Source organism: Lutra lutra, chromosome 9 (assembly GCF_902655055.1).
Source record: "Lutra lutra chromosome 9, mLutLut1.2, whole genome shotgun sequence".
Taxonomy (NCBI): domain Eukaryota; kingdom Metazoa; phylum Chordata; class Mammalia; order Carnivora; family Mustelidae; genus Lutra; species Lutra lutra.
Genome location: NC_062286.1, coordinates 102,364,255 through 102,389,137, shown reverse-complemented (window position 1 = coordinate 102,389,137; position 24,883 = coordinate 102,364,255). Strand labels below are relative to the sequence as shown.

General features: G+C 40.6%; 1 protein-coding gene across 4 annotated transcripts in view; it reads right to left on the bottom strand.

The window, feature by feature from the left end:
* Window positions 1–24,883, bottom strand: part of KIF16B (kinesin family member 16B) — a 282,073-nt gene that overhangs the window by 18,152 nt on the left and 239,038 nt on the right. For 3 of the 4 annotated variants that reach the window (XM_047744532.1, XM_047744535.1, XM_047744533.1), the window contains one exon: window positions 15,196–15,279. The exons of the other annotated variant lie outside the window; for it this stretch is intronic. In XM_047744532.1, the coding sequence (XP_047600488.1) occupies window positions 15,196–15,279 (84 nt within the window). The remainder of the gene's footprint in view (window positions 1–15,195; window positions 15,280–24,883) is intronic. 4 annotated transcript variants of the gene reach the window in all.

Below are 24,883 nucleotides of genomic sequence, written 5' to 3'. Positions count from 1 at the left end.
GCATCTTGAAGCGGACATCTGTCTCTGAACAAGCAGGCAAGCTAGCTCCAGGTATAGGCGACAGAGAAGGGAGCTTATGCTGCAGGCTCCCGTAGTCCATGCCAATTGTAATATCTACTTGTGTTTCAGAGGCAATGAGACATTTAATAAAAGAAAACAAATAGAGATGCCTCGCTGTATCTAGGAAGAGAGTAGGAACAGCCCTCCAGCTGTTTAGCACTGCAATGTTCAGGCTTCATTTCATTTCGCTTTTAAAAGTAACCAGGGAAATGAAAAATGTTCTATACGGAACTCCATGAAGAGAGCGTGCAGAGCTCCTAAGTCTACCATCTTGAGCTGTGCTGTGTTACTTTCATCTGATGCCATTTCAATAAATAGGAAAGAGTTGGAGAATCTGTTAGGTATTTGTCAAGCCCCAAACGCCTTGTAAATGAGCAAGGGACCTGGAGAGATGACAGGTGTTACTGATTTACTGCTGGGATGGCACATGAGTTGGGGCTGTAGCTGGGATTGATGTTAGAATACCAAAAGTCCAACAAATGGTTAAATCGCAGCTGTATCTGGGGTGAGCAGAATGGCTTCTGTCACAGTTAATCCTATGCCTCAACTTGACTGCCCCAAAATTTAGTCAAACAGTGTGGCTTGTCCAGGAGGGTGTTGTGGGGTGAGAGGGACATTTGAGTGAACAGACTGAGTAAAGCAGATATTGTCCTCCCTAACGCGGGAAGCATTAATCAATCAGTTGAAGGCTTGCACAGAACACTGACCCTTCACGGAACTCCAGCCTGGCTGCCCTGAGCTGGGACACTGGTCTTTTCTTGCCCGTGGCCATGAATGGAAAGATCAGCTCTTCATGGGTCTCAAGACTGCTGGCTTTTTGAATGGAATTTACACCATCAATTCTCAGCGCACCAGGCCTTTGGGCTCAGACTGGAACCATTCCATTGGCTCTCTGCAGTCTCCATCTTGCTAACTGCATATCTGGGGATTTCTCAGCCTCTATTATTGTGTGAGCCACTGCTTATAATAAATCTCTTTACACACACATACATACACACTTACTTTATTGGTTCTATTTCTCAGGAGAGCCCCAATGACTCCTGTTTCCAAAACCAAATTAGTGAAGTGGTAAAAAAAAAAAAAAAAACAAACACTATTTTGATACCGTAAGTTACTGTAGAAATGTAAAATTCACAAATACACTTAATACCAGATTTCACTGTGGCGATGGAGGTCCAGGTCTTAGGCGTCTATATAGCTTCCATTACCAGTTGCAGCTCTCATTCAATGGAGTGACAAGCCATGCTGATTCTACCTCTTGTATATCTATTCATCTACTTTTCTCCATCCCAAGTGCCATCACCTTGTCCTTCAGGCCACAGTTGTATCTTACCGAAGACAGCTACAACTTGGTCATTGCCCTTCCTGCCTCCTATCTCCCCTGCTCCCACCCACTCACCACTCCATTCCTCCACTTAAAACACTCCACTGGCTCCTCACTGTTCACCAGATCAGGTCCAAAGTCACGGAGATGGCTTTGGGATCTGGCTTTTCCATCCCTGTCTATCTCTTTACCACTCTCATTTTTTTCTGTCCTACTCTCATTCTGCTGAATCAAAATATACTGGAACAAAGTCTGAAAATCTGTGTTTTTTCAAGATAATTTCAAAGCTCAGCCATACAGATTTCAGAACCACTACTTTGGAAATCACATCCTCTGGTAACTGCAAAGGCAGCTTGTGACTATCCCTGGAGTTGTGACAGTGGCCTGTGATTACTTGTTGAGCCTGTCCTAACAGAATTAAGAGTTCTTTGAAGACAGGCACCAGGGTCTCACACATGTAGGACAATCGAGGCATGGAAAGTAGTTTTGAACATGGACAATTGTCAGTGCACTGCTTTCATAAAGATCAAAGATTACAAGTGACCACCACACACTTCCTCTGAGATGGGAAGGACAGCACCAGTGTTCTTGCCAAAAAACAAAAGAAAAACAAACCTAGACTAGATCAAGCTTCTCAATCTAACTACTGGTTTTCAGAAAATGCAGATTAGAGGAGCTTGATCAATGACACGGTGAAGATGCCATATTAGCAAAACCAAAATGTAAGAATTCAGTGGATAAATGGTATGGTTTCATTGACAACAGATGGTGAGAAGAAAAGAGGGAAGGGAAAGCTATAGATCATTAGACACTTTAGAGGAATATAAACCAATGCCATTTGTGAATATTATTTGGCTCTTGATTCATCTATTGGAAAAAAAAAACAAAGACAAACAAAAAAAAAATGAGAGAAAATTGGTGTGGCCTGAACATTGACGGGTTATTTATTTTAAGAGATTAGCTAATTCTTAGGGTGTGTATGTGTGTGTGTATGGGTGTGTGATGATAATGGTTATGTTTTTAAAAACAGAGTGTCTATATGAAAAGATGCTCAACATCGCTCAATATCAGGGAAATACAAATCAAAGCCACAAGGAGATACCACCTCACACCAGTCAGAATGGCTAAAATGAACAACACAGGAAAAAACAGCTGTTGGTGAGAATGTGGAGAAAGGGGAACGCTCTTGCACTATTGGTGGGAATGCAAACTGGTGCAGCCACTCTGGAAAACAGTATGGAGATTCCATAAAAAAGTTAAAAATAGAACTATCTCATGACCCAGCAATTGTACTACAAGGTATTTACCCAAAGGACACAAAAATACTGATGTTTATAGCAGCATTACTATGTTTATAGCAGCATTATCAACAATGGACAGATTATGGAGAGAGCCCAGATGTCCACTGCCAGATGAACAGATTAAGAAGAGGTGGTATAAATATAGAATGGAATATTACGCAGCCATCAAAAAGAATGAAATCTCGATGTGGATAGAACTAGAAAGTATTAAACTAAGCAAAGTAAGTCTGTCAGAGAGAGACAAATACCATATGATTTCACTCATATGTGGAATTTAGGAAACAAAAAAGGTGAATGTATGGGAGGGGGAAAGAAAAGAAAGAGGGGAGCAAACCAAGTAAGACTCTTAAGGTTAGAGAACAAACTGAGGACTGATGGAGGTAGGTGGGTAGACGATGGACTAAAAGGGGGATGGGTATTAAGGTGGGCACTTGTTATAATGAACACTGGATATTATATGTAAGTGAGGAATCACTAAATTCTACCCCTGAAATTAATATTGTGCTATATCTTAACTAACTAGAATTTAAATAAAAATTTGGAAAAAAAGTAAGTAAAAAATTAAAAAAAAATTACAATGTCTTGCTTTTTAAGAGGTACAACCTAAAATACTTATGGATAAAATATATGATGTATGGTATTGGTTCTAAATTAATCAAGTGTGTGTGCTGTGCCATGCCTAGGGGTACAAATGAAATAGACTGGACACATGCTAATGAAGTGTTGAAGTTGGGTAACATGGGAGGGCACAGTGGGGTTCATTACATTATTCTTTTTGGTTTTGTCAATATTGTCCTGAGAAATAAGGTGCAAAAAGGAGGTAGAATAGGTCATTGATTTCTATATTACACTATTTCAAAGTTTCTTTAATGCATCACTGTTTGTCAAGTGGGAGGTGGCCGCATAAACCTTCACAGAACAGAAATGGGCAAATGGAATGGGACTGCATTCTTTGATATGAAGAACTGTTTGAACACCTGATATTAACAAATACAACACTCTTCGGGAAACCCAATTCCTCTTGTGAACCAGAATGGGTTGTGAAGAATTACCAAAGATTACCAAGAAGACCTGGGGCCATGTCCTTCAGTAGAGATGTCCTCCTCTTTTCCGTGAGAATTTCTAGCCACACTTTGATGCTAAATGAATGTGCTCAAGTCCTTCTGGCTCGTCATACTAAATTGACAGAATGGAGGGACATTTAGTTTTAGTATAGGAGAAAGTTAAGAGGTAGAGGAAAGGGCAACCTATATTGAGATTTTTTTTTTTTAAGTGACACTTGAAGAAAAACTCCTTACAAATTATACTGTGTAATTAAATGTAATAATAGGTCGCTTAGAATATCCTAAGTGATATTACACGAGAGACGAGCACAAAGGTCCTCTGAACCAAATGTCAATGTGAAAAAGTCTTTGTAGTAATATATGAAAATTACAGGGGGAAAGGATCTTGTAACCATTTGTCAATTATATAAATATTCCAAGTGGCCTTTAACTTTGTTTTATAGTTGCATGCAATTACAAGAGATTTCCTTTTTTGTTTCTGTGTTGAAATGTTGTAATTTCAAAGATTGTTCTTTGGATGGGCACCTCATTAATTTGCAGACTCTGAAAAGCACTGACTCATATATACATAGATATCTACTCTGAGTTTGGAAAGAGAGAGTGAATAAAAATCGTGCTTGGTAAAGACAGATAAATAGTGACTTTCAAATTTCAGAGTAATGAGTGAGCTGATCTTAATGGAAAATATATTATCATTTGCTTAAAAGTGGATAACATGTGTATGAAAAATATTATTGGCTTAGAGGATGATTACCTTTCTTTTAACAAGAGTTTAACCTTATACTCATAAGAAAAATATGTAATGGTATCAAATCCACTCACCAACCCATCTATGCATTCTTCTTCCCTCTTTTGGTTTAGCAAAGGGACAATGGAAAAATAAGAGGATGAAGGGAGGACAGAAGTGAAAGAGGAATGAGGAGAAAAAAGAAGGAAAGGAAGGAGATTATAAATGTATGATGTGATTACACAGTGATTTAATTTTTTTAGCCACTATTAAAGTTCCATACCAGAGTGTCACATTTGTTATAAAGCAATGAACTGACAATGACACATCATCACCCAAAGTCCACAGGTTACATTAGGGTTCACTCCTGGTGTTGTATCATACGGAGTTGTTTCACTGCCCTAAAAATCCTCTGTGCTCCACCCCTTCATCCCTCCCTTCCACCTAAACCCTAGTCACCACTGATCCTTCCATTGTCTCAACAGTTTTGCCTTTTCCTAATATCATCTAGTTAGAATCATACAGTATATATGTATATGTCTTTTCAGGTTGGCTTCCTTCATTTAGTAATATGTATTTAAGTTTCCCCCATGTCTTTTCATAGCTTGATAGCTCATCTCTTTTTAGTATCGAACACTATTTAATGTTCTGGATGAATATCCATTCACTTACTGAAGGACAACTTGGTTGCTTCCAAGTTTTGGCAACTAATTAATAAAGCTGCTATAAACAATCATGATATAAGTTTTCAACTCATTTGGGCAAGCCACAAGGAGTGTGACTGCAGAACTGAATGGTGAGAGTGTCTTTAGAAAAACTTTCACACTGTATTTCAAAGTGGCCGTTATCATTTTTCATTCCCACCAGCAATGAATGAGAGTGCCTACTGCTCCACATCCTTACCAACATTTGATGTCCTTAGTGTTTTAGATTTTGGCCATTTTAATAGGTATGGAGAGGCATCTCATTGTTATTTTAATTTATAATTCCCTAATGATACATTGATGAACATCCTTTTTATAAACTTACTTGCCATCTGTATGTCTTCTTTGTTAGCTGTCTGTTCATCTTTGCCCATTTTTTTAAAAGATTTATTTGACAGAGAGAGAAAGAGCGAGCAAGCACAGCGGGGAGGGGTAGAGGGAGAGGGAGAGAATCTCCAGCAGCCTGATATGGGGCTCAATCTCATGACCCTGAGATTATGACCTGAGTGAAATCAAGAGTCACTTGAGCCACCTAGGTGCCCTTTTGGCAATGTTTCAATTTAATTTTTCATCATCTTACTGTTGGATTTTAAGAGTTCATTGTATGTTTTGTATAAGAGTCCTTTATCAGACATCTTTTGCAAATATTTTTTTTCCAGTCTGTGGCTTGTCTTCTCATTCTTTTTTTTTTTTTTTAAAGGTTTTATTTATTTATTTGTCAGAGAGAGAGAGAGAGAGAGAGCGAGAGTGAGCACAAGCAGATAGAGTGGCAGGCAGAGGCAGAGGGAGAAGCAGGCTCCCTGCTGAGCAAGGAGCCCGATGTGGGACTCGATCCCAGGACGCTGGGATCATGACCCGAGCTGAAGGCAGCGGCCTAACCCACTGAGCCACCCAGGCGTCCCATTGTCTTCTCATTCTTTAGGTGCTGTCTTTTGTAGTACAAAAGTTTTCAATTTTAATGAATTCTAGTTTATCAAAGATTTCTTTCATGGGTTGTGCCTTTGATGTTGTATCTGAAAGGTCATCACCCATACCCAAGGTCATCTGGGTTTTCTCCTACGCTATCTCCTAGGAGTTTTATAGTTTTTGTCTTATATTTAGGTCTATTATCCATTTTGAGTTCCTCTTTGTAAGGTCTATGTCTAGATTCATTATTTCCCCCTCTGGCATGCAGATGTCCACTTGTCCCAACACCATTTGTTGAAAAGACTATTTTTGCTTCATTGTATTGGCTTTGCATCTTTGTCAAAGATCACGTGACTATATTTATGTGAGTCTATTTCTGGGCTCCCTATTCTGTTCCTTTGACATCTTTGTTCTTTTGCCAATAACACACTGTCTTGATTCTATGGCTTCTAGTCAAGTCCTGAAGTTGGTAGTTTCAGTTCTCCAACTCTGTTCTTCTCCTTTGAAATTATATTGGCCATTCTGGATGTTTTGCCTCTCCACTTGAACTTCAGAGTCAGTTTGTCCATATTCACAAAATAATTTGCTGGATTCTGACTGGGATTACACTGAATCTATAGATCAAGTTGGGAAAGCCTGATATACTGACAACATTGAGTCTTCCTACTCATGAACATGAAATATCTCATTTGTTTAGTTCTTTCATCAGAGTTTTATTTTCCTCATATAGATCTTATACATATTTTGTTAGATTTTAGCTAGGTATTTAATTTTTGTGGGCACTAATGTGAATGATACTGTGCTTTTAATTCCAAATTCTACTTGTTCATTATCAGTGTATGGGAACACAAATGACTACTGGATATTAACCTGTATCCTGCAATCTTGCCATATGGCTTATCAATTCCAAAAAAGGCTTGACAGGCAATTTGCTGCTGGAGTTCATTCTTTCTCATACTTCCTTCTCCCCACTTCATATCCCAGTATATATGATTTCTCAGGTAATTCCAATAACTTTACAGAGTTAGTCCCACCATTTAGTAAGTGAGAAACAAGTTCAGAGACGGAAGAAAGATGCCAAGTTCACACGGACACGGGTGTATCAGAGACAGGATCAAGCCCAGGTCTGACTCTAGACCCTTCCACATTATTCCAGTACCACATAGAGTTTTCTATCTTAGCCCCAGGATCACAGCATTTTCAGTTCTTCTGACTGCACAAAGCACCAAGATGGACCAGCTGCCAAATGGGCTCAGTCTCCTCTAACGCACTGACAGTCACTTAACCCCCTTCAGAAACGCTTCTCTACTGATGATGGTATTAATGGACTAATAACAAAAAACAGTTAATGTGAATAACCAGATAACCGGAAGGAAAAAAAAAACTGTTAATGAGGAAGAAAATGGTCCTCTGTGTGAAGTACTTCTTAAATCTCTGCCTACATTTGATAACAGTTCTGCCATTATCCATTCTGTAAGATCAGCAGAACGTAGATGGAAAAGATGTTAAATTAAGCATAGAATTACTAGATATCTTTAAGATAGCTAAATGAATGAGAAAACTTAAGGATTTTTTACCTCCTGAAAATTACTTTGGAAACTGAAAGGGCCCAATCCATAAGACGTTAAAACCCAATGATTCTATTGTTAGAAATCTAAGATTTGAAACTAACATAAAACTAAAGGAGATTGATGCCCTGTTCTTGGTCAGAAAAAAGAGACTGTATGTGTTGCAGGCACCATAAGCCAGGAAAGTGACTCTTGGCAGTGGGGAGTGGGGGGTAAGTGAGGGAGGGTGGCATCCATACTGAAAACCAGTATTTGGTAATTGTGTTTCGTAGATAAGGCATTTGAACTATCACGACTTACGTTGGAAACAACTCTTCATTTAGCACACTATTTCCATTAGAAAGGATAATACTTATAAACTCTGGGCATCCCTTTATTGTAAGAAAAAGGAAAAGGAAAGAAAAACAGCTAGGAGCTGGCCTGGTACTTACAGCTAAGTTGTGTTCTCTTGTCAATTGTAAACAATTTCAAAGAATACTAACACCGGGCAAGTCTGCTCTGATCCTGAAGGAGCCATGTGGATACACATACAGACCATTCCATAAACACGTCCAGATACAGACAAAAGCATGAATGGTGTTCAAATCATGAATATGAACAAATATCCCCCGATTTTGGCTAATGTGGGTGACTGCTTTTGTATCAATCATAGTTTTAATGTCACTCTCTTCTTCTTGCCTTCAAGGTAAGAATTACTAAGACACACAAGCATAGAATCAGCCCAGCATCCAGTCCAGAACAAAGCCCCACTTCGTTTCACTCTCCCTGAAATCACCTAAAATAGGCCAAATCCTGCTGTAAGTTCTTTGTAACGCCTTTTGGCTGGGATACTTCCCATTGTATATGTCCTTCCTGAGTGCAGTGAATGGATACATTTAACATGGTTCAAAAAGAGCTATATTTCTGGGGGTTTCTGCTGAAAGGCACTGACACCTGTCTAGAATTTCAGGGGCAAAAGCTCAGGAGCTACAGTGGGTGTCAGTTGGGGACCCCACAGTGGGCAGTCGTGCGGTCAGTAACCCAGGACACATGCGAGGAGAACTGACCAGCTGGGAACAGAAGCTATAGAACTGTGGAGGAAGCGAGCTCATTTCTTTTCTTTTCTTCCTTCCTTTTTTTTTTTTTTTAAAGGATTTTATTTATTTATTTGACAGACAGAGATCACAAGTAGGCAGAGAAGCAGGCAGAGAGAGAAGGGGAAGCAGCCTCCCGCCAAGCAGAGAGCCCGATGTGGGGCTCAATCCCAGGACCCTGGGATCATGACCTGAGCTGAAGGCAGAGGCTTAACCCGGTGAGCCACCCAGGCACCCCAAGTGAGCTCATTTCTTAATGATCCTGTGACTCTTCTCTTTTCTCACAATGGAGAACAGCTTGATCAGGCTTAAGTCGTCAGAAAACATTTCTAGTTTTCAGATTATAATTTTACAGGTTGAAAGAAAGGCTGGCATTACAGGGAGAGACTCTTTGCATCCTCCAGGTGCCACTGTGAATACGAACACCCCCATCGTGATAGTGTCTTTGCCCTCAGATGCTGATTTTGCCAGTACAGGTGACAAACTGAGATACTCATACTGTTATATGTTACGGCTGCTGGAGGATGGGGCTCTTCTGTCCTTCCCTGGCTCGTAAGCATGTCTAAAACATGCTGTAAAGGCTCCATCGCTGCCATCACTGCCATCAGCACCACCATCACCACTAGCTTCACTGCCATCATTGTCGCACCCGAGGTCTGGAGTCTTCTCTCTGGAGCAGAGTCCACATTATGTACATGACCCCCTTCAACCGTAAGATCAACTCTAGGTCGGTCGTGTTGGTGTATTTATCCTCACTCTGCAGATAAGGAAACTGATCAAGTGACATTAAAGACCCCAAAAGGGTGGCACAGGGATTCAAGACTGGATGATTTGCCCCAAGGCCCACACTCTTAGTTACCATATTGCTTTTTACCCTTAATGAGGCCTTAGCTTATGAGATGAAACTGGGGAAGAAGTAAAGAAGCAGCCTTGGGCTTGCTGCACGTTCTTAGTCCTTTCAAGAAAACTTCCTAGAAATCTCTTGGGTTCTTACTTCCAAAGGTGGCTATATTATTCTTGAAAGCTTTATCGTTTTAGAGGATTTCACTTGTTTTCATTAATTACAGATCACTCCTTGAAATGATGGACTATTAAGATGATTAGCAGAAACGTCTCCAAGTAGATGATAATGTTCCCTGAAATTTATAACCATAAAATGTGCCTCTCACCAATCAACAAGAGTAAAACAAAAAACTCATTAATTTGGGGTTAATGTGGATGGATTTTCTGATATTCCTTGAATAATTCAATGAATCTGTGAGGCATGTGTGAAATACCATGGGATAGTTAAGAATTCAGTGAGATGTCAATACTGTTGCCTTCAAGTAACTTAAGAGTGCAACAGCAGAGGTGTGAGACATAAACACATCTTTTGGCACAAGCCAAACAGTGACAGGAGTCTTATCAGGAACGGAGGTTCCTGGACATTATAGAATCAAACAAGTGTTTTAGACTCTTATATTGCAGTGTGCAGAGGATTTTCATGTCTACTGAATCTACATGTAATAAAAAGTGGGGGGCACCTGGGTGGCACCGTCGGTTAAGAGTCCTACACTTGGTTTCAGTTCAGGTCATGATTTCAAGGTCATGAGATCCAGCCCCTTAGCAGAGAATCTGCTTGAGATTCTCTCTCTCTCTTTACCCCCCTGCCCCTCCCACTCATGCTCCCCTCATCTCTCTAAAATAAAAAAATAAGTCTTTAAAAAATAAAAGAACTCTGCTTACATTTCATATGACCTTTCTATTTCATTTTTTCATTTCACATTTCTAGTAATTAACTCTCATTCATTTTGCAAAAGTACTGATAAATGATCAAGTATAGATAATTGGTTCTTTACCACTGAAGTCTGAGAAGCAGTATATTCTAAAGCTGTGGTTAAGGCCTTGTGTTAGTATCATACCACATCTTACTTATTAGAACTCAATCTGAGGGGTGGCTCAGTCCTTAGGCGTCTGCCTTTGGCTCAGGTCCTGATCCTAGGGTCCAGGGATGAAGCCCCACGTCAGGCTCCTTGCTCACTGGGAAGCCTGCTTCTTCCTCTCCCACTTCCCCCAGCTTGTGTTTCCTTTCTCGCTATCTCTCGCTGTCAAATAAATAAAGAAAATCTTAAAAAAAAAAAAAAACTCCATTTGATAGCCATTTGGATATACATATAAGAATATACTACATATGTTTTTTATATATAATACTTGCATGTAATATTTAAAGTCACAAAAATCTCTTTAAAGATATTCTGAGTTTATACTCTTTGGTAATTCAGAGAGGAAATAAATCTGCATAGGAATTATGTGACATCAAGGCTAAAGATACGCCTTAAAAATACACAAAGGCAGAAGCAATTGAGATTCAGAACCTTTGATGAGCCATGAAGCAAATATTTAAAAATCAACAATTAATGATAAGCATTTTTCCTTAAATGAAAAAAGACAAGGTTATAATGAAAGGTCACTCTTATCGCTGTGGCCAATTAACAGAAGAGGACAAAAGAGATGAGAAATACTGTGTTGTTCTAGAGTTTTTTCAGTTGTGGAACACTGCTTGGCATAGAGTAGGTGCTCAATAATTGCTGAATGGAAAAAAAAAAAAAAGGTAGTGAAGAATAAATAACCAGGGGTACCTGGGTGGCTCAGTGGGTTAAAGCCTCTGCCTTCGGCTCAGGTCATGATCCCAGGGTCCGGGGATCAAGCCCCACATCAGGTTCTCTGCTCAGCGGGGAGCCTGCTTCCCCCCGCCCCCCTCTCTGCCTGCTTCTCTGCCTACTTGTAATCTCTGTCAAATAAATAAATAAATAAAATCTTTAAAAAAAAAAAAAAGAATAAATAACCAGGCAGCAGATCTTAGTTAACACTGTGGTATAATGCTGGAAGATATTTCTTCAAAGGAGAAGCCATTTCTTTAGGGGAAGACCCAGTTGCATTCCAAACTTAGAGCGTGCTAATTCTTAAAGAGAGGGGCTTGCTTTGAAGGACGTTCTAGTACGAGCTGAGGCTTTGTCTGTGACCAGGTGTAAGACTTTTCTCTATCCTTCTCAGGACTTGATTTCCTTGCCTGTACAACAGAGATGATAATAGAGCTTACCTCACAAGCTAAGTGGGAGAAGCGGATGACATATGAGCATTTCACTCATGCCCAGTGCTCAGTTAACCCCTAGGAAATGGGAGATAGCAGGAGCATTCCGTGGAAGCATACGATGCTGCCAATTTTGCACCATTCCGACCTACAACAATGGCAATTTCTTATGGTTTGACCTAATGGTAAATGTAACTGGCTTCAAATACAGTAAGAAGAACCTTTCTGGTCAAAATACCTCATCAGAGACCGATGTATTTGCTTCCTGTCACCTCCACTATCATATCTGCCAACGTTCGTCTCCTGGGCTGCTGTCCAAGCTACAAGTAGGGATGTATGAGCCTGGGAGGCACACCTTGCATGGGGGGCGTGGCTATCAGAATCCTCTGACCACTTGAGGGCAGGGTCCGTCCAGGACAGGCACACCTGCACAGAACTGGTTTCTCCAGGGCCACCAGGAAGGAAGCCAGAGAGAGATCCTCCTATCTCACAAACCTTCAAAGATTCTCTGGCTCTTTGGGAACCAAAGCATTGGGTGGGCTTTCCAGCATGAGAGGCCAACTAGAGCTGACCCAGTAACTTTGTGTGAGCAGAGTGCACAGGAGGTTATCAGTGAGACACAGCACTGGAGGCCATATTTCTACCCCTCCCCTTCCCATCGTCACCTTCTCGATGGCTCTTGCCTTTTATGGGGCCATATAGGCAATGCTACACCCCCAGGCTCCCACATTCATACCACCACCGCTGCATGCACAGCTAATACCGCTCTTTCCAAAGGAAGAAAATCCATTTCCCAAACATCTCATGACAGTTAGAAATTCCTATCAGTACCCACCAGTTTTACAAATAATTATTCTAACAGGTTACATATCGTGGTGACAACAGAGTGTCTATGTCTTTGAGATGAAAATACTTTATACTTTCTGCTGATAAACTTAGACACAAAGTCCAAATTTTGGACACATTTTAATAAAAAGGTAGATCAAAACATAATGAATACCTGCTCAAAACGCTGCTTTATAGAGCCTACGCGGGGTGAGGCAGTTTATAAAGTGGCATGTCTGGATTTAAAAAATTGTCAGACAATTCCTTTTGAGCAAACACTATGTATACTAGTGTGTACTAGTTCAAATGTAGTCTACTGAAATCCAATTTTCTGTATATGTTTATGTATTTAGTTTTATCTCTAGGTCAAGTTTCATACAGGAAATTTAAATATATGCTCTTAGAGGGAAAGAAATGTCTCATTTCTCTTTATAGTCTATGTAACACCTAGCACTGTCTCCAGCATGTATTAGGAATTACATAAATGTATACTGAATTAAATCAAATGGGAAACTCGGGGAAAGTAATTATGTTAATTTTCACATGAAAATAACACTAAATCAAATGGTGACTTCTGATATTCGATGAAAAAAATAAAGTCACAATAGTCGTGGGAAATTAACTCAAGAATCTCAGATTAATTTTCCATTAAAGTGAAATTGAATTATACTCGCTCTTGAAAAGGACATGACATGCTAATATTTAACCATCAAAATTAGGAGAAATACATTTAATTTAAAACGTAAGTGCCTATTTCCACGAGGTGTGGGATCCATTCTTTAAAGGCTAATACCACAAGTAACAGTCCCAGGCAATGGAAGGGGTCCTTGTATAGGCAGAGACATTAATACAGAACTCTGCTCCTCAGCTCTGTTGACGGCTTTAGTAGGGCGAAGTGATTAGGGAAGAAAGACTGAAAGAACAAACATGGGTCCGCTTAAATACCAGGAATGAAAGAGGACCCTGAACTGGGCTCTGACCCTGGAAGCTAGAATGGAAAGAGAAGAGTTCACCAAGGGCAGAGCTCACAAATGCACAGCACTCAGGGTGCCAATGTGTTGTGGCAGTGCCAGGCACCAAGTGACTTTGACTAAAGCCCTGAGAAGCTAAGCATGACAACAGTCTATTTCCTGTTGGTTCATACACTTGCTTCTATATCCTATCATCCTCGACATTCCCATTAAAGACAAGTCTAGATGACTGAGGCAGGTAAAGGTTTGGAAAAGAAAACCAAACCCACTTCTATCATTATTTTTACATTTTTTATATGATACAACAGACCTTTACTAGAATTTAATCGAGCAGGCTCACCACGGTCATCATTCCCTTGAAGGCAAGTTCTTCAGTTGGGTGTCAGGGTCGTGCCAACGCATGGAATGATTTTCAGAAATCTGCCATGACTCATCCATGGCTCAGACGTCATAAATCCAGAACTTCTTCGAGCACATCACTCTCACAGTAGAACTCAAATGGCCAGGAAGCATGGCTACCCCCTGAAAGTCTTTCTTTTAGAGGTTCTAGACGAGGATCTCAAAAACACTCAACTGCCCCTTGTGGACCACAGTCTCATAATTGTTCATTTTTCACTGGTTTCCACTTCTCCTCCTCTTTTGCTCTCATTGGAACCGCCCCCCCAGCCTCTGGATGTCTCCCTAATCCTTGGTTCCCTGGCATTAAGTCACCCTGGCTGTCAGTAGGAATGAGAATGAGACCTCATTTTTATGTAGAAGTTCAGCATTCAGAAGGGGCTCTCTTGGGCCTTCTCTTACTTGATTTCACTTGCAATGGGTCTTATTATTATTCCTCTTAAAGAAGTAGTGAAGCAGACTTTGCGAGGCCCCAAGAAAGCTTGCTGACAGGAGACTGCAGTCAGCTATTTGTAATGCCCGCCTTGGTGGCGAGAGATACCACCTAGGACACTGGTGACCATGCCTTTGCACAAAGACTCAGCCTCATGAGCATCAGATTCCAACCAAATGAGCGAGTCTACCTTGAAAAGAAATACAAACCACACAAAGCAGCCCACAATGCCCACTGGCAGTGAGTCCCTTGGAAAAACAACAGTTGTGTTGAACCAAAGTTCTCTATGTAGCCGGCTCAGAAGATGAAATTAAAATAAGCCAAACAAAACCTAACCGTGACGAAAATAGGTATGTGTCTTTTTGCTTCCAGCTTTCTCAAAAAAGTAACAATAATGCAATACTATATATCTTCAGTTAATTAATGCAATTTTTTTTTTTGCAAGCTTTTGTACCTCATTCTCTATTACAGACCATCTGTCTCTGTGAATAGTTAGTTCTCACCCACAGCCTGCTTCCTAACCCTTAGAATAAATGTTATCTCCTCCCAAGCCAGAAAAACGTTCTGTTAGACCAGAGGGGGGAAAGGGCTTACATCTAGAGTAGACGGATACTGTTACTTTCTCATGTACACAGCAGCCACCTCTGGTGTTAATGAAGCAGCACCTTCACACCCGTGAACAAGAGCCATGGTGTTTATAACACGAACAACTCTCACTGGTCAATCAGATGGCACAAATTCTACCCAGAGAAGGAAAAGCTTAATTCCGTTACCTCTAAGTGACTTCGCCTCTCAGCAATCACACGTTCATCCTTGTTTCCAAATAGTTTCTTTGGAGGGAACTCAAGGGTAGCAAGCTGAAATACATATTTTATAAGAGATGTATTAATATCATACCAATGACCCTTGGGTGTTTACTAATCTATTGTTTAGAGTCACTATCATGGGGCAAAAAGGGGAAGATGTTGGGAGTTTAAAGATGGCAGGTCTTCCCTTGCTTTGTCACCAAATGACTGCGTGACCTTGAACAGACAGGGCAAGATCCCACGACAGTCAAATGAGGAGGAGGGACGGGAACTCAAAGGGAAAAAACAGATCTGAGTCTCAGTATTTTGTCTCAGGCAACGTATTAGATGCTTAGCCAGATGGTGTTTCACAAGTTTATTTGTTAAAACACAAGTTTGTTCTTCTTTTAGTCCCCTCCTTACACTAGAATTCAATTATTTTTGTGCTGAGCTAAGAATGTGAAAACTTAACTTGCACACTACCTGAACATTTTATAAAATAGTTCTGAGACCATTGTTCAGGTTCTTTAAACATTCCATATTGCCTTTTTATAGCTGCTGTTACAAATGAAGAATTCCTATGTGAAAAGAGGACCTCTCTTTGAATCTTTTCACCTCGTTCCTTAGAGAATAAAGGTTCAAAATTTGTTTTGAGCCAGGTCTTCGGATTTCATAGTTACTTTCTTTGTGCTTCTCTTCTTGGAGGTATTAAAATTGTAATAAAAAGATAAGTTTTATTATAGACTGGGAGGCAAGAAAGAACTGTATAATCTGGGGAGAACCTGACCAGCCAGTGTTGCTCTGGCTGAATGAATGCTAAGCAGCAGTAATTGCTGGTGTTGATGAAATTCACTACGCCCTGCCTTCTTCACCTGGTCGGGTTCAGACAGATCGAGAAGTCAATGAAGAATCATCAAGAAAAAAATGAACAATATTTCTTCCACAACATGCCACAAATCCCTGTTTTATATATATGCAAATCTCTTACTTGATTTAAATTTTTATTACCACAGCGGGAATCAAAAATTAAGAACTAGCATTGATACACACAGTGCCTTCAAAACTCAGTATTAAAGTATAAGAATATACCATAAGTGAACAACTTGATGAATTCTCAACATCTCAACACACTGTAACTGCCACCAGGAGGACATGCCCAGCACCCAGGAACTCCCCCAAGCACTCCCAGTCATGCCCTCCCAAACTCTAGAAAGGATGACGCTACCTAGCCTAGCCTGACTTCCAAGAAGTACAGCTCAGCGTTGCCTATTTTTGACTTTATGTAAATGGTACCATGCAGCACGAACTCCTTGGTGCCTGCCTTCGCCACACTGCCCCATGTTTGTGAGATCCATTCACGTTGCTGTGTATGTCAACAGTTTGCTCATTCATTCCTGTGGCAGTGTACTACTCCATTACATGAACATTCCATTTATTTGTTCAACAGTCTCTCATTACTGGGCTTTTGGTTTTAGGCCATTAGGAATTGCGCTGCTGTGAATATTTTCCCAAAGGCATTCTAATGAACTTATGCAGGGATTTCTGCTGGTCAGAGTCTTGGGAGTAAAAATGCTGCATCTTGGGGTATGAAAGTGTTCAGCTGTACTCGAAATGATCAAATGGTTTTCTGAAGTGGTTTAACTACCTGACACTCCCACCAGCAGTGACTGAGAGATCCAATCGCTTCCCATTACCACCAATATCTAGTGCTGTGGCTTCTCGCCTTAGCAATTCTGGTGCGTATGCAGTAGTTTCTACTGCAGTTCAAGTTTGTATTTCTCTAATGACTAATGATGTTGAGCATCTTTTCACATACACACTGACCATCTGGTTAGTCATTTTTGATAAGTGTCTGTTCAACTCTTTTGGTCATTTTTTATTAGGTATCTTTTTTTCTTATTAAGAGTAATTCTCCCTTTTACTCTCTTCAAGGTATCTCTGATGACTTTATGGCCCTTTTCTAAAGTTAACTTCAGTTGGGCAGACATTCACTCCTTTCATACTCTAGCATTCTCTCTACCAAAGCAGAGAAAACTGGGGAGGGATGGGGTGCACCACTCCTTCTCCTCCTTCTCTCACCAGGTTCCAATTCTGTTGCTGACTCTGAGCTTTAAAGTCAGTTCAAGGTTACGTGAAAGACCATGGGCACTGAGGTAAGACAGACCCAGTCTGAATCTTGGCTCGACTACTATCTAGCTGACTGTCATGTTTCTCTCTGCTGAAAAGAAGGCAGAAAATGATACTAAATTTCACCAGGTTTCTGTGAAGATTCAGTGAAGTAACAACACAGAGAGTTTAGCTACTGTTCTTACTTGCTAGAGATATGCTTATGACTAAGTAAGCACCTTGCCATTTCCTCTTGGACCCTCTTCCTATCCCTGGATTGGTGATGTGGCTTCGAGAAGCAGAGGGTTTTCTGGAACCCTGGCCTCACAAGCACACACACACTTCCCATATGTTGCAGCTTAGAGAAGACAGGTACATCAAGAGCGTCTTTTGGGCTTTATCCAGCCCTGATTTTATCTTGCACAGTGTGTTTCTCCCCACTGCGGTGATGCTGGAACCTGGCAGGCCTGCTTTCACAGTTGGTTGTTTTGTCATTTTCTTATATGGCTGAGGAGGTGATGTGGTTTCTGTCAGGGGAAATTTATAGTCACACTTGCGTGCTCAATCAGAAATGGTGCACTAAAAGGACTTCAGGCAGCTGAACCAGGTGGGAAGCAAGCATTTAAATGTCCTCGTCATCCCCAGCAAATACTCTATTCTGGAGCGGAGGATAAAATTTGGGGCCGTTAATATCCACCCTGTGAAATAAGTACGTATAAATTATGTGTAATACTGTCGTTCAGATTTTAGGGAGAAAAGGGTACCTGTTAACAACTTTCAGGCATATATAATCAGGGGACTATAATATTCACCCATTTAACTTTAGAGACAAGGAAACGCAGTTCCAGAATTAGGCGACACAGAAAGGTTCGCAGTCACCGGGTGGCTGGGTCCACACGAGGAATTGACACTGACTCTACATGTCTCACCACAATGCCACAGTGGGGGCCCACAATGTATGGAATAATCCCTTTGACGTCCTCGTGGCTCCAGGATTCAGATGGAGGAAAGTAACCCTTCCTTAAGTATACCAAACTAGAAAAATGATGTAGAGCTGCTAGACAGTAGCCAACGGTTCCAAGAGCAGCTAACAGCACCTCACTGAGGACGGGTACCCACGAAGGGAGCAGGAACAAGACAGAGGAGAGCAACAGCAGTGGGAGTAACAGGAAGGGGCTGGGTTGGGAGGCAGGCTCCCAGCAGTACTCCTGGGACACTTAAGTTTAGTCGGATCCTATCACTTTACTCCTCTCCCCATAAAAAGTCAGAATGATGGCGGCTCTCCTTATATGTAGTTGAAGGGACAAAAAGAGGAAGAGAATGAACAGAAGCAGAAGTTCCAATGTGATTCTCGATAGCAAGGCACGGTTCTGGGCCCAAGTGCTATTGGTGGGGCTGGGACACAGGCAAACTAAAGTAGAAAGGCAAGGCTGTGAGATAAATTAAGAAAAATACTACCTTCATTAAAATAATTATATTTACATCAGAAACAGCTCTTCAACTCTCTTCCTCCCAGTAGTAAGGAAATGACCTCCATTTCTCCTTTTTTAGAGAAATCTTAACATGGCTTTTTAGCCCTTGCTATCTATAAGCTCTTAGGCTAAATGAGATGAAATTGCCAATTTTGTAAGTTAAAAATGGTTGAATATCAGCAATTTCACCTGGTTAAACCCTGCATAAAACTTTTGACATTTTTAAGCAACCACTAGGGCAAAAGATACATTCCCATCTGCTTTACTTGCCAAGCGTAAGTATTCTCATTTGATGGATTATCAGTTGGCTATATCAAACCGATATTCCTTCAAAAGAATATTTCTCTTAAAGTACCCCCAAATAATACTAAACTAGAAATATCTTATATTAAAATATCCAGGGCAATGAAATGGCTAAGGAGTTGGGAACATAGGTAGGTGGTACAGGAGGCCATTTGAGGACCAACAGCTGTTGTTGACCCAGAACATTCCGTCACGGTCACCTGAATCAGCCCATCCTCCAGAAGGGTAAAAGGACACCAGTGTCTTTACCTGGACTAGGGAAAAAGGACAGCAATGACTGCTTTGTTCTCAAGACCGTAATATTATAAAAATCCATGGGAGAGTTTCGAAATCTAGGATAGATAAGAGGCCTAAACTTACTTTTTCTCTCTACAAGTACGAAGTGACTGCCTCATTTATTTTAAAACAGACAGCAAAAGCAATCCTCTGTAAGTTTCATTTCTGGGTTGTGAATTAATTAAATGGTCCAAATAATTTTTAAAAAGGATAATTTACCAAGATCCCCAGAGCCACTGGTCAGGATAAAGTATGTGGAGAGTCAAAACAAGCAAACAAAGAAATGGACAAAAAGGAAACAAATGAGAAACAGAAACTTATATTTTGCTGAAAGTGCCGTCTGAAAAGTAATTATTTCCAACAAATTAACAATACAAGAATGGGCTAAAAGGCGGGCGATTCCAAACTCTCCCTGACTTTTCCATTCATGTCCAACATATATCAGCATCTTTTGTTTGCTTGCTTGGTTTCTCATGTTGAACAGAGATTTTTAAGTAAGATATACTACCTGGACATTTTCATTTCTTCTCAAGTTCTTTATATTCATAAATTTTCATTTTTATTGCCTCATTTTTTAATCTAGAAGATGGTCTAGATTTGATTTCCATGAGAAACATTGTCAGGAACAGTGAATGGCAATCTGTAGGTGGAGGAGAGACTCCTCTGATTTCCTTTGTAACCTGTGACAAAGGAAATACAGTGGCCTACATTTCTTAAAAAAAAAAAAAAAAAAATCACAGTTCCTTAAGTCCTATATTCCTTACAATAGCTAAATTCTAGAGGGACACAGATAAAGAGTTCTGACTCATCTACAAATTATCAATATACTGGGATTCAGTAACAAGGAAAAAATAATTTTCTTTATATAAGATTTCATTTTCATAAAGAACAAGTGCCACCACTCTCCCTTTATACCTTTCACAGAGGGAGTGTCTCGTGTTGAAAAGTATGATTCTAACAAAAATAATCTTTCTATAAACCGTAACATGTAAGGAACCAGTTCTGGTTAAAGATGGTGGAGCTCATCTCCTTCAAAAGCACCATCAGAAACAACGGAAGAGATGAAAAGGAAACACTCTGTCTCCAGACTAGGAAACTGCCACAGCCCTGTACTGCAGGCCAGGCGGCACCCAGGGAAAGCAATGCTGAGGGCCTTCCTCACCTCACCTCCAGACTGCGGGCACCATAAGTGACCCACCAAAGCAAACATCCAAACTCTCAGGCGTTCCACTACACTGTGATTAAAGAGGCTAAAACTCTAGGGACAGGGAAAAGGTGGGGGACACCTGCAGCAAAGAGGAAGGTGAGAAGGGGCCGTGGGCAGAAGAACCTGGAGAAGCTCACAGTGTTAGAGGGAAAGCATTTGACCCTACAGTGACCCCACAGCCCTCGTGAACACCAGAAAATAAGGGAACAAGTGTCTCAAAACAAAGAAAAAACTGGTAGAAAGAAATTCAGAAAAATTTCAGGCAGTTTAGGTAAGCAATAGGTTGCTGTCATTATCCCCAATATTTGTCCCCTCCTTGCCCTTGTGATAAACCAGTTACTTCCCTCAAAAATCAGTCCATTTCACTTAAAGATGAGAAGTAAGGGGCTCCTGGGTGGCTCAGTTGGTTAAATGTCTGCCTTCGGCTCAGGTCATGATCTCGGGTCCTAGATCAAGTTTTGCAAGAGGCTTCCTGCTCATAGGGAGCCTGCTTCTCCCTCTGCCCCGCCCCTGCCACCTGTGTGCTCTCTCTCTCTCTCAAATATTAGACGTTCGTTAATAATAACGTATCAGTACTAGTTCACTTGTTGTGACGTAGGTACAATACACAGTAAGCTATTAATAATAGGGAAGCCGTAAATCTAAAGCTATTAGAATAGAACCTCTGGTTTCTGATGTGACACGTTAGAAGCTTGGAAGCCATCGTTCTTGTCCTCACAACAAGAAACAGGCTGAACAGACTAGATGTTGAAAGACTCAACAGCTCTTCTTTGATCCATCCGAGAACTGAGGTTATGGGCAAACTGATGTCCCCAAACTGGGGAGACAGGTGGGCGGAGACAGAATAACAGCCTCGTGGGCGCAGAAGCCTGTACTGGGGCCAGGAAGAATCCGGAAACCTTCCAGCTGTAACCCGGGAGTTACTGGAGGCTCAGTGCAGAGAGGTATTTGCCTTACAAGCTTGGTGTCTGGGTGGGGTCCACATACTTCTGTTACTTTTACCTCCACCCACGTCTTCACTGTGAGATGACAGAAAAATCCACTACTTTCTGGCAGGAGGAGAGAAAAAGTAACCATTTTGAATATACCCAGAGCCTGCACTCAAGGGAAACTCTTTTACTGGAATCTAACCATACATTGGGTAACCAAAGCCTAACCAACCTAGGGAGAGTGGAATGCCCAACAGCAGGCTCACTGGAAAAGGAAACCTGATCAAAGGCCTACGGAGTCTTCCCCTCCCGCCACACCTCACCACGCATCAGGGGAGGTTCCCGCACAACAGATTACAGATCAAAGAACTATAAGCCTCGGGCTCTACTGAAGAAGTCTCTAGGAAAACCCAAAGGGTTTCCTCTCTAGGGGAGACCCAACCAAGGGCACTGGGGGAAAGGTGAGCTTCCGAAACCACAGCTACAGCAAACTGGGAGCACCATCTGCATCCCAGCCCGTGAACCTAGAACCTCACACCAAAAGGCCCATCTACCTCAATCCCTTTTAGGCAATACACCATATCTGGCTTTCAGCAAAAACTGAACAGGGCATGCTGAAAGGTAAAAAAACAAAAAACAAACAGACAAAAAGCATCTAAACTATTCTCAAATAAAGAAAGCTGACTGAACAATCAGTACCACACACCCTCTGTGCCTACTCCTCACCTAGCCTCCCTACCTCCAACCTGCTTAAAAAAAAAAAAAAAAAATTAATCGGAATGAAAGTCCCAGTAGAAGAAACAGAAGTAGAATAAATAAAATGAAAACAGATGAGCATAAAGTACATAAAGAAAATAACCCAACATGAAATGTGCTAAGGGAAAGGGAATGTGACCCACAGGTTTAGACCTAACCCAAGTGTCTTTCAAGCGTGCAGGCCACAGAGAGACATTCTCAAGCACGTAAGAACTCAAAACACATCAAGGGACATCTTCTCCAAAAGGTACTGGATGATCAAAAATAACCAACCAAGAGCAGCACCATATAAAGATCTCAGGAATGAAGAAATGATGGTAAAGTGATCATTGTCTCTCTTTAAATTCACAACCAAGAGGGAAATATATTTGGCTTAGGTATAAAAGAATGTGAATGCTATATAACTTGACAATGTAAAATAATAATATAAAATGACTTTTAAAATTCGGAAGATGGGAGTTAAAGCGTGCTAATTTTGTCTTTGTCACAAGAATCAGTTGGTGGATGTGAGAGTGATCTGGCTGGGACCTCTGTCACCCCACGATTTGCCAGAGCTGACTCAGCTGATCTGGCTGGCTAGGCGGGTGTCCCCTTCCTCTCTCACTGCTCCATGTGCATCCCTCCCCCTGGAAGCTTCCTGCTCAGTCGCTCAGTCATAGAGGATGACCTTCCCCACTAGAGGAAGGACTGTTCTTTGGTCAAGGGTATACAAGTAGCTGCGCTCCTCTGCTAGGACCTCCAAACGCGTGCTCAAAAGTCAATTGATTGTTCATAAAAGGGAAACACAACTGATAATTTGTAAAATGGAAACACATTTGAAAACTAGCAACTCACATTCTTATGTTTGTTTATAATCCTTCTGCTTAATAGTCACATATATTTTAGAGAACTTATAACTTCTGGCAGAGCAACATTTAATTTGAAGTTCAGCAATTTCTTCAGTTTTATTTCATTTTCTTTCACTTCTGACACCTTCAAGTAAAATTAAATTTAATGTTAGCAATCAAAGATAGGATATCTAGAGTGAACCTAACGTTATAAAGGTATTGCATTCTTTCTTCTTTTTCTCATTTTAATTTTTTCCCAACCTACATATCCATCCTTTTATCCACGCCTATCCATTTAAGTACTTAAGATAATGTTCATTAAATAGTAACATTAATTATATTTAGAGAATGATTTTGGGCAATCTGTTGCTTTCTCCCTGTATTATGTGAAATTTTTATAAATGAGCATGCATCATTTTTATAGAAACAATAAAAAGTGATTATTCTCTTTACAGATTTAATGGAACAGTTAAATTAACACCATATGTCCTTTTCTTTTAATAACCTGGGATTTGGGGCAATCAGATTTCAAGTCTCAGTTCAGCATGGAGCTGCTGGTACAATGTACGAAAACTAGTTTCTAGTTTTATCACTTGCGAAACCTGAAGGAGTTGAACGAAGAGGTTCAAGTTCCCTTTCAGCTCTGAAATTCTGTATCTCAAGTACCGATGATTAAAATTGTATGTGGGACCTTAGAAGTAGCATTTCAGGTACCCGGGAGATGTTTTACCTATTCTCCTGGCTGTATTGCCTTTGAGGACTATACTGACTTCCTGTAGAATCTTTGCCGCATTCTTATTTGAAGACAGGCCAAGGCAGGTAGAAGGAAAATAGGGCTCAATACAGTAATGAAGCATGTTACTTCTGAAGAGGTTGTAGAACAGGAAAAGGACAGACACAAATGGGAATGCAGTATTCATGAGAAATCCCTTAAAATGGTACCTCTTCCTGCTACAGCCATTATCCCTGCAGCAGAAGTGGGAAATGATGTAAAGACATTTGAGCCCTTATGGGAAAATTGTACGTTAAAGTTAAAAATCATGACTAAGATCAAATAAATTGGATATCTGTGGAAGACATGGTAGTCTTGGAGAACACTGGAAGAAAACTTAGGAGCCCTATGGCCTACTGTGTATAATTATGAAATGTGATTATGCAAACTAAAACACAGGAAACAAACAAATGAGGATAAAACAGCACATTTCTTTGGCCTAAGAGAAACATTATGACAAGCTTGTTCTGCAATTCAGTAAATAAAACATATTCTAAAGACAAAAAGACTGAAATAAAAGCCCTTAGAAAAATGAAATCAGGGCGCCTGGGTGGCTCAGTGGGTTGAGACGCTGCCTTCGGCTCAGGTCATGATCCCAGGGTCCTGGGATCGAGTCCCGCATCGGGCTCTCTGCTCAGCAGGGAGCCTGCTTCCCTTCCTCTCCCTCTGCCTGCCTCTCTGCCTACTTGTGATCTCTGTCTGTCAAATAAATAAATAAAATCTTTAAAAAATAAAAATAAAAAAGAAAAATGAAATCAGTAATTTTGAGGCCTACTGATTTCCGGTGAAATTTGTCTTTCCCTTCTTCAGTGATTGTGGAGTCTAAAAACCCAAGTTATTAACTTTATTCTGAACAAAAGTCCTCTAATTTTATAGACTGAACAACAGAGCTACATGAAGAACAATCAACAAAGTCAGATAAGACAGTAGCTGCTTATAACTAACAGTCACTTTATGGAATTATCTGTGAATCTCAGTTTAAGGAAAATGAAAGCACTGAGAATCTATTCATCCATCATGCTAGCTAG